The 10,316-nt window shown below is 42.9% G+C and overlaps 1 protein-coding gene across 1 annotated transcript in view; it reads right to left on the reverse strand.

Annotated features, from left to right (window-relative positions):
* TOP1MT (topoisomerase (DNA) I, mitochondrial) overlaps window positions 1-8,716 on the reverse strand; it is a 49,237-nt gene extending 40,521 nt beyond the window's left edge. The window contains exons 1-2 of the mRNA XM_018553021.1: window positions 8,631-8,716; window positions 6,021-6,142 (exon numbers count right to left, since the gene is read on the reverse strand). Of these exons, the coding sequence (XP_018408523.1) occupies window positions 6,021-6,086 (66 nt within the window). The 5' untranslated portion in view covers window positions 6,087-6,142; window positions 8,631-8,716. The remainder of the gene's footprint in view (window positions 1-6,020; window positions 6,143-8,630) is intronic.
* Window positions 8,717-10,316: the final 1,600 nt, after the last annotated feature.

Genomic DNA, 10,316 nt, shown 5'->3' on the forward strand with positions numbered 1-10,316 from the left:
TACGTGGCACCTGAAATTCATAAGTAATTATTGATAAGAGATTGCTGATGGATGTTGATGTTATTGTTATTTTTATGTAATTTGGATGTTGATATTATATACAAAATATTAAATAAAAAATATATTCTTGAAAAGAAAATTAAATAGCCAAAATACATTGGCTATTTTTAAACCTTGGCACTCCAGCTGGGCCAAAACTACAAATCCCAACATGCATCTGCCTCTGGGAGTTATGTCTGTGGCTGTCAGAGCCTCATGGGACTTGTAGTTCCAAAACAGCTGGAGTGCCAAGGTTCGCCACCACTGTCCTAGACTAAGATGCCGGCTCAGAGATGAAACAGTCATGTCAATCCTGGTGCCTGTGCAGTTAGCTGCTTAGCAGACTCAGTCGACTGTTGGCTTTACACTTGAAGTGATTCAGGCTGTGGTAAAGTCATCCAATCACCTCCAAGGGCCATCAAGTTTGCGCCTCCCTGGTTTTTTTACATTGCCTACATGCCAGTCCCTGGCCTCCTGTGGGCCCGGGGCTGGCATGGCAGGTGTGCGCTGCAAGAGGTGAAGATGACCAGCAAACATTTTTGCTGAACTCACCACCATTGGATGAACTTGGAAGTGACAAGGTTCAGGGCCGTCATTCACTGGCTGCTGCAGCATCTGTGCTTGATCAGCTTCTTCAGAGTGCAATGGTGACATTAGGGGTCTAATACAAGTCTGCTTAAACAGAACCTGTCACGAATGATGTGCCATTACATAGGGGGCTTGTAAGCCGATTGGAATAACTGTAAAGTGAAAAAAAAAGTAACGCCCCCCCCAAAAAAAATCCCGCCCTACGTACACACACAAATATGTGCCAGGTGCACCTGCTTACTAAAATGATGATTGCACCACAGCCGTTGGCTATTGCCATGTATGCCAGAGCGAGAGCAATAATTCCAGGGCCAATATTCACAGATTAACACCTTTAAAGGATTTGAAAGTATTGCCTATGGACAATTTTGGGGTACTGTAGTTTTTTTTGCCATTTCATAGGTGCACAAAATTGTAAAGCTCGACATCCATTGTGCAACCTTCTCTTATGCTGTACTAAAAAAAAAAAAAATAGTATTATATGGTGCAAAACTAATTTAAATGCATTTTCTTTTACTGAAAATTTGGGCTTGATAAACAGTTGCACTTATATCATGTGACATAAAAAACTAACTGCCACCATTTTATGACACCCTGCAAAGCCGGCTCTGGCAGCAAAAGAGTTAAACCCTCAAAGCAGAATAACTGTAGCAGAGTTACACTTCTAAAGGTTTGTTCAGAACTTGTAAATTGGATAAATGAGCCAAAATCGATTTCCAGAGCTGAAAGAAAGACCCCTCCCCCCCCAACCCATGGATCGGCCAAAATGAGCAGAATATATTGTCTTGTGCCACTCATTTTCTGACTTTTGCAGGGGGAAGTCATACAGCTGTTGGGCAACAACAAATCTTTCACCGCCGTACGAAACATTCCGGCAAATAGGAGGAAAAAAAAATAAAAAAAATTTGTGTTTGACAACAGCTACATGCCACAGGTGAGCGTGTCCGATCATAGTGGACAAGGACGCAAATTGAAAGGCTCGTACGGCTGTACATGACCACAGAGTCATTTTCAGTAATTCACACCAGAGGTCATTAGTGACCAGCCAATCACAGAAGTGCAAGTACCAGGAGCCATGCCGTGCAGAGAATTATGAGGATCATAAACCCTTGCAAAGCTCCAGGCAGACAGCTCAACGTAAAATCAGAGCTGAAATACATAGACGTGAAGAGGTTTCGCCGCCAATATATTTGCATTGAGCTCAACCGGTCTTGGGGTACACAGGCCTCTGAAACTCCTCAGCTGTCACTTTCCTACTCATTCGGCAATACAGTAGCGTTGTAATCCCTATTCTTTGTCAATTGAGCAAGCAGGTGACAGGGAGCTGCAAACTGGAAGCAGAATCTGTGGTGTCACCCTGCTGGTTATACAGCAAATGGGGGGGGAAGGGGGTCAAGAGTGGCTGAACAGCTTTACTAATCATATCTATATATCTATATGGATTCCAACTTTAAAAGGATTATGCAATGATAATGTAAAACTACGGGCAAAAAACAAAACAAAAAACAAATTCCTGAAAAGCACCAAAGGATGCAAGTATACGTGGTGTGCACCAAAGCTTTTGCAAACCCAGATATAACCTGGTAATAGTAGCAGAGGCATCAATACTGTGCTGTAGACAGCTTGTGCAGAGAGCAGGGCTCTGGGAAGGGCCAAGTAGGCCCCACCCACTACAGGCTGCCTGTACAAAACTACAGGAGAGGCGGAGACAAGACCAGTCACCCAGCAGAAGGAGAGCAGCAGTAACTGGTTTCTCCTTTCCAGTGTGCCCAGCAATCACCCGCCAGTAACATCTGACATACTGAGGTAACAGTCCAAAACCTCCATTCTGTAGCAAGTGACCATGGACAGCTCTGACCCTGCAGGAGTCTAGATGAGAAGCATCCCTTACATTGTCAGTGGAGAAATATCCCCCTAACTTTCTAGTCAATGGGAGAAGGCCACCCTTACATAATGTTAAGTGAGGAAGAATGGTGGTCAGTGGGAAGAATGCCCCCTAGATTGGTGGTCAGTGGTAAAATGCCTCCTTACATTTCTAGTTAGAGAGGCGACCACCCTTGCATAATGTTCAGTGAGTGAGTGGATGAATGCCCCCTTACATTGGTGATTAGTGGAAAGAAACCACCTTCTCATTGGTGGTCAGTGGGAAATGGGTATTCTTGCATTGTAGTCTTGCGAGGAAGAATGCCTATCTACATTTGTGGTCAGTTGGAAGAATGAATGATGTCATGTTACTGGCTCTGCCAAGTGATGTTGACCCCCAGACTATGAAGGCACCATCACATGGGAAGTCAATTTATCACTGCTCAAGTAACTGCACCATCATATGAGAAGTCAATCTGCCACTGCAAAAAGAACCACATCATACAGGAGGTCAATCTGCCACTGCTTAAGAAACTGCATCATAATAGGGGAGGTCAATATGCCACTGCTCAAGGAACTGCATCATACGGGAGGTCAATCTGTTACTGCACAAGGAGCCACCTTCATCATACAGGAGGTCAATCTGCCACTGCTCAAGGAACTTCATCATCATTCCACAGGTGTAAATCTGATACTGCTAAGGAACTGCATCATCATACAGGAGGTCAGTCTGCCACTGCTCAAGGAAACGCATAGTACAGGTCAGTCTGCCACTGCTCAAGGAAACGCATCGTACAGGAGGTCAATCTGCCACTGCTCAAGGAACCACATTGTACAAGAGGTCAATCTGCCACTGCTTAGGAAACTGCACCATCATATAAAGGGTCAATCTGCCACTGCAAAAGGAACTGAATCATCATATCGGAGGTCAGTCTGCCACTGCTCAAGGAACTCCTAGCAACCTCTGGAGGGACCTCAAGATTCCCTAGTTATAAAGGGCTGCTCCAACATATCAACCTGAAAATTGAAAGCCCTTTAAGTCCAAAACTCTTACTAAAAAAACTTAAAACTTACACCAATTTTTTTTATTTTTTAAACACATGCATACCCGCACAGTATCAGATTTTAAAGTTTAAAATATAAACATAAGGAATGTGACTTCTCCCTCTTCAGATGGTAGAATAGAACTTCACAACATTGCATGGATAGAGTTAAATTTGCTGACCCATATCTATCTATAACTGAAATTTTTTCCATGGACTGAACCTGAAGACTTCTGGAGTATGATCTTTCCCAAAATAATCAACTACAAAACAGCATGGCTTCCCCCCTTTTGCAATCTTGTTTCACACAGTTATTACAAGTTGTCTTTTTTTCTTGCCCAATAGATTCCTTCTCGAGCCAATCTTCCTACAGACTTCAAAAGCTTTGCATTATACATGGCCTCTCTGCTCCGCTGATGGGGCTCTTAATTGGCAAGAGTTGCATCCTTTAAGATGTAAGGCGTGATGTAAAAAATATATGAGTACAGAAGTGGAGAGGCAAGGAGAGGAAACGCTGCACATGCATCTTTCATGAACGACTTTACAAAGCAGATGTCTGGCCAGAGGCGTGCTGTGAGATCTGTGCCCCGGCGCTGACAGAGGCATCAGCTACACTGCACAGGAAGAGACAGGGAGGCTGGTGAGGGTCAGAGGAGCAAGTCAGAGATCTTCCATGAGATCAAAGCACGTTGCCCTCGTCAGACAAAGAAATTAAAGATAAAAATATGATATAGCCATGATTCCCAGGCAATGTTTTAATTTCGCTAAATGATGGCTTTAAAGTTCAAGTGAACCGTTGATTTTTATGGTTAATAAAAATCAGACTGCCAGAAAGTATTTTGTGTGTTTCCGCTAGCACAGCATGCTCTATGGCAAGGGTAGGCAGTCTCTGCATTCCAGCTGTTGTGGAACTAAAGACCTCATGCAGGGCCAGATTTACTCTCCCTGCTGCCCCAAGGCCCAGGTTCCACAATGCGCCCCCCCCCTCCATGTAGAATGGCAACTGGATGGCAGGGTTAGTTAAATTTGTTTATGGTTTATTTTTATTTATTTTTTTGCTTTTTTTACATTTTTATTTATCTTACCTTTTACTTTTTATTAAAACTTTTTAATCATTTTTTAATTTATTTCCTATTTTTTACTTTTTCAAAAAATTAAATTTTTTTAATAAATTTTTTTCACTTAACTTTATCGCTATCACATAGGAGCTAACAAATCCCTGTGTGATAGCATTTGGAGGTGACAGGTTCTCTTTATTGACCCCGTCACCTCCAGAGTTCTAGTACAGCACTGTGCTAGAACTCCTGTGACAGCTGAGAGGGGAAGACTGCTAGCGAAAAGGAAAAAAATCAGGCAAAATACTTTACATTATGTCAGCCTGCCTTGATTGTAGCAGTAAAAAGCAAAGGTTCAGCTGGGCTAAGCTGAATTGCAGCTTATTTCTTGTTTTTAGACCATGAGAATGTCCAACCTATCATACTGTAGCTTTTTTGGAGGAGCAAGGGAGCTTGTTCACTTTCTGCTATGGCCATCAGACAGGTAGTGGGGCAATCCCCCTAAAGTGGGGAAATCCATGGGGGGTCTGCAGAACCTATTGGATTTCCCCTCTTCCTGTTTTGGTGACAACCCAAAATTTGTGATTCTATCACTTTCAGGGATAACAATCACTAGGACAAATAAAAGAGGGTGAATCTTCCTAACAGGGACACAGAATTTTTTTTTCTTTTTTTGAAGCCCGCAGTGGGTACACAAAAAACGAAATACCACAGTGAACAGTGAAAAAGGACATGTGAATACACACAAAGTGGAGTAGGGTGTGCCAACTGGTACATTTTGGGAAACGATAGGGCACTCTGACCCACTGGGATGCAAGGCTCCTGACAGAAGCAAGGGACTCGTGTCAACCTGGCTGAAACCAGGTGGACCATTTCTCCTCCTGGTCAGTTGAAGCAGACTACTGAGTACTGGGTTGGATGCTCTCCCGGAGAGAGACCCCTGGTTCAGGGGAGGAAAGAACCTGAAGGCCACACACCCTTCCCCTAGATTTCAGAGAAGGGGAGAAGACCCACACTATCTATCCCGTTGAGTGAAAAGTACACATAAAAAGTGAACAAAACAAATTAGGAAAAATAAATAAGTGCCGTGTGCTAGACAAAGGCTAGGCCTTGTGGCCCGGTATAAAAATACACCTGGTCTTAGCCAAAAGGCCTAGCCCAAGAGGTATAGTGCAGAAAAAGCTGACGGTCTGAGTGCCTTTCACACAGTGGGGTCCAAAACCTATAGTGCTACTCAGGCAACCCCAGGTCACGCTTGACATAATGGGCTCCCTGCCTCCCGAGCCCATGACCTGACTAGACTTGTAGACCCGTTCAAATCCTGACAAGGGTTCAAAACCTTCATCATTCCACAATGAGTTCCTAGGAAGGCAGTGTTGACCGGTGACATGACACCCAAATACCGTCTCTTCAGAGCACCGTTTGACAATACCTTTCTCCAGTCTAGGAAGAAATTATTCCGGAAGACATCCCTGGTGGTATATTCATGGTCCAGCATGTGTGCAAAGAAGCCAGCCGCCTCCTCAGCCTGGGGGCTGAGCCGGAAAGGCTTACCTGTAATGGGTTAATTTGAAAAAGAAACCTTAAATTTGGCATACAAGCATCAATATACATTTGTGTAACACAAATCTAATCCAGTTAAACAAAATTACCAGTATTAATGTTCTTGGCCAAGATTCACAAATTTTCAATTCTATGCAAACTTTCAGGTGAAAAGATTAATAAAATCGACCCCTTTTAGTGTTTTGTATTTTTCCCTTTTCAGATGGGTTTATTTGTGTACCGTTACTTTTTTTGCTTTCCTTTTGTGAAAAAAAATTTAAAAATGATGCGTCTAATGAGGCGCTGTTTTTTTGGCACAAGAGCAGATCCAGAATATGTAAAAAGTAGGGATGCACCGATACTTTTCAGATACCAGCGCCGATACTTGGCATTTTCATAAGAACTACCAGGGTGGCAGCTGTTGCAGCTAGGACCTGGCTCTGGCGCTCCACCACTGTCCTGAAGTCATTAGTCTGTATTGTTTTAGAAAAACTGTCGCATGACAATAAACAAAAATGTATTAGTACTCGTACTTGTAAGTACTTGGACAAGTATCAGTACTTGTACTCGCAAAACTGGTATCGGTGCATCCCTGTATTTATATTTATAAATACAAAATCATACATTAAAACGTAGATGTACAAATCCCAGGAGCGCTGTGTGCTCCTTACACATGACAGCTGCCTCCTAACTTTTGAAATTTTCTCTAGTCTAGTCTTGGAGCTGGAAAAGTATCTGTACCGAATACGGTACTTGATATCGGTTCAACCCTAGTAAAAAGCTCTTTAACCCTCAGGAGCCATTTAAAGGCTATAACATACTAAAAATCACATTCATTTTGCCTTCCCCATTGACTCCAATGCATTTTATCAACATATTTGGGAAATAAAAACTCTCATCCCTAGCGGCTTGTTGCAGCTGAGGTTGTCTGTGTACTCCGTTCATATTGTGTTGTATTTCATAAACTTCCCTTCCTCCCGAAAAATATTTAAAAAAAAAGGAAATTTGCTTTATTAAGTTCCCCCAATTTTCCCTAAGTCTATATGGTCCAAATGAAAAGAATTACACTTGCCTTCGACTTTAAACTGCACACGCTAGCCATTTGTGTAAAAGGACACCGCTCATTTTCGCAGCTAAATTCTGGGCTGCGTTTCCAAAAATCATGTCAACTAGTTATTTCTCTCCCGGCAACACCAGGGTGGCTTGGAAATGGGTTTTCTCTAACCTCAAACGCCGCAATGCCAAATGCAATGCATAAATCAGCATTTTAAATGATGGAGTGGCTGCGTTCCTCCCTTAAGACGTCAATTTGTATTAATCTGTTTAATGAGGCTCTAAATTGAGCTGATCACTGGCTAGTAATTACGCAGAAGGGAAAACAACAAATCAAGATTTCTTTTTTCCCCCTTTGCTAAATTACAGCCTCTTGACTTTTTACATCGGGGTGCTAAAAATAAACAAAAAGCAAACCCCCAAAAACTTGCAATTTGAATTCAACAATGATCCATCATCTGATGTGTTATAGGTGGAGTTAAGGTACATGTACACAGGGCCGGATTTCCCACAAGGCCAACAGAGGCCCGACCTTGGGGCAGCAGGGAGTAGAGGGGCAGCAGGGGTGTGGAATTCCTATCTCCCGACGCCACGGACATGCAGTTCCGGGCGGATAGTTATCTACATTTAGCCCTGCTTTGGGCAAGCAGGGCTAAATGTACAGCAAGGAAGCCGCTACTTGTTTTGTACAAGTGATCTTGGCGATGTCGCCGAAATCACTTGTATGCAGCCTGCATACAGGGGGGAGCATTAAGGAATCTGGAATTGGGGCAGCAGAGAGTAAATACGGCCCTGCGTGTACACCTGGCCTAAAAACTGGAGGTTGAACTTGAACTGGAGGTGTGTGTGCTGTTACTCACTTTTATTCTGTCAGATTACAAATGCTAGCCCAGTGTCACGCTGTTAAAGTTCTGCAATGAAGGATGACCTGTCTGCGGCCTGTGCTCAGGGCTCATAATATTGGCTGCTGGAGATGGGTGAAATTCTTTCCTGTCATCCTGCGGTTGTCATTGTTCTATTGCAGTGAATGTCTACCATGATCAATACCTAGGCAGAAGATAGGTGGGCCTAACAGTCTGATACTCATTCCAACACATCTGCTCTAAATGGTAACATACAAGTAAATAAATTATCTGCGAGGTACGGTTGCACGGGTATATCACCTCAAAGTAGAAATTATGCTTATACTGTCCATTGGTACCTGGTTATTCAACACATCCAAAACAAGTTCCCTTCTATAATGCTCTTCCTCCCCAAAAATGTTGGCTTGTCTTGTGGTTTATGCCATTACACTTTGATGCTTGCGAACACCAGCTGTCAGATCGAACAAATAAGGTGTCCTGCTCTGGACATTGTCTAGCTTGTTTCATGCCTGAGATCGGAGACAGATCTGCAGAAAGTGCTGCCAATGTTTTTGAGCATTAAAAGTGTGGCAGGCATGTCTTACCATCATAGTAAAACTTCACATCCAGTGGTAGTGGTTCATAGGGTGGAGCAAAAACTGGGCCCTTGTGCTCCAGAAATTTCCATTTGACCCCATCTTCGTGTTTCTCCTCTTCCCACCTGCAACAAATATTGAGCAGATGATAATGACATTTAGATCAGTCAGGGTACATTTCCAACCAACTATGTGCACTTTTAGAAGTGTTGCCACTGTCCCTGGATGGAGCAAATACACGCAGGCAAGTTTGGGTCACGTAGAATTAGAGAATTAAACTGACTTACAATGTCCAAAACTGAGTTTTAATGTACCGAGGGATATATGTAGGCTGCCGTTCCACTTCTCTCTGAAAACGCTAATTGCCTGTCGCCGACCATGAACAAGCTTTCAGGTTTGAAATAGGAGTCAACGTGTTGAAACCATTGGATTAGCATGACAGCTAGGCAACTAGCATTTTTATGGGAAGTTGGCAGAACCTCCTTATTTTCTCATCAGTCTTCCTTTAAAACCATGAGAGCTGTGGGATACACAAGAGTTCCCTTTCACTAACATGATGTGAATGTGCAACTATGTAAAGTGCTGCGTAAATTGTCGGCACTCTATAAAACACCTGTAATAAATAAACAAATAAAATGCTCATCTATGGGTATTTTACCTTCATACCCAACAGGATTCGCCCACCACAGACTGCCTGCAGAAAACGATAGGAGGGGGCAGATACAAGACCACTCACCCTGCACATGGCAAGAGCAGCGAGTGGTCTTTATTGCAGGAAGCTCCAAGTGTTACACTGGATTACAGCAGAGATCGGAAACATTCACAAAGCTCACATGGCTCTTGTATTTAGACAGTGTTTGCTTATCCTGGAGTTCAGTTTTAAGCATGCCAAAAAAGCCCTACAGTTACTAAATTTTACAAAGCCAACACTTTATCCCATGCCAAGTACAATAAATCCTGGAGTGCAGCTTTAATTGACTTTCCCTCCTTCCAGGTTGAGTCAAGGCTAATGACTTCCACTAGAAGCAGCCTTTGTACTCATGAGCACAAGCCTAGTTCGATACACAAAAGGGTTTGTGTCCATATAACAAGGTTTTAGCTGGGCATTTCCTTTTTCAAAATATCTCTCTCGCATATGTAAAAATAAAAACACAACAGGAGTTACAATTTTATTTTATGATTATACCTACACTATAAGGCTAAAAGCATGTGGACACTGTTCCAAATATGTTCTGGCGTTTCCAGTGAAGGATGCAGTTAATGCTACAAAATACAGACATTTTGGGAAGCTGTACGCTTTTAACCTTGTGGTAACAGTTGGGAGAAGGCCCTTTTCTGTTGCAGCATGATGGTGCCCCTGTGTACAAAGCTAGTTCTATAAAGACATGGTTTGAGGAGTCTGGGTGGCGGAACTCAATTGGCCTGCATAGAACCCTGACCTAAACCTTACTGAAAACGTTTGGGATACATTGGAATGCTATTTGTGAGCCAGATCTTGTCCAACATCAGTACCTGAGCTCATGAATGCTCTTTTCGCCGAAAGAATACAAATTCCCACAGACCCTTCAAAATCTTGTGGAAAGCCTTCCCAGAAGAGTGGAGGGCTGTTGTATATGCAAAAAAGGGGGTCAACTCCATACTAATGCTTGTTGCAACAACAATCCCATATAGATGCAATGGTCACGTGTCCTATAA

This window comes from Nanorana parkeri, unplaced genomic scaffold (assembly GCF_000935625.1).
Source record: "Nanorana parkeri isolate BGI_ZX_2015 unplaced genomic scaffold, ASM93562v1 scaffold6, whole genome shotgun sequence".
Taxonomy (NCBI): Eukaryota; Metazoa; Chordata; class Amphibia; order Anura; family Dicroglossidae; genus Nanorana; species Nanorana parkeri.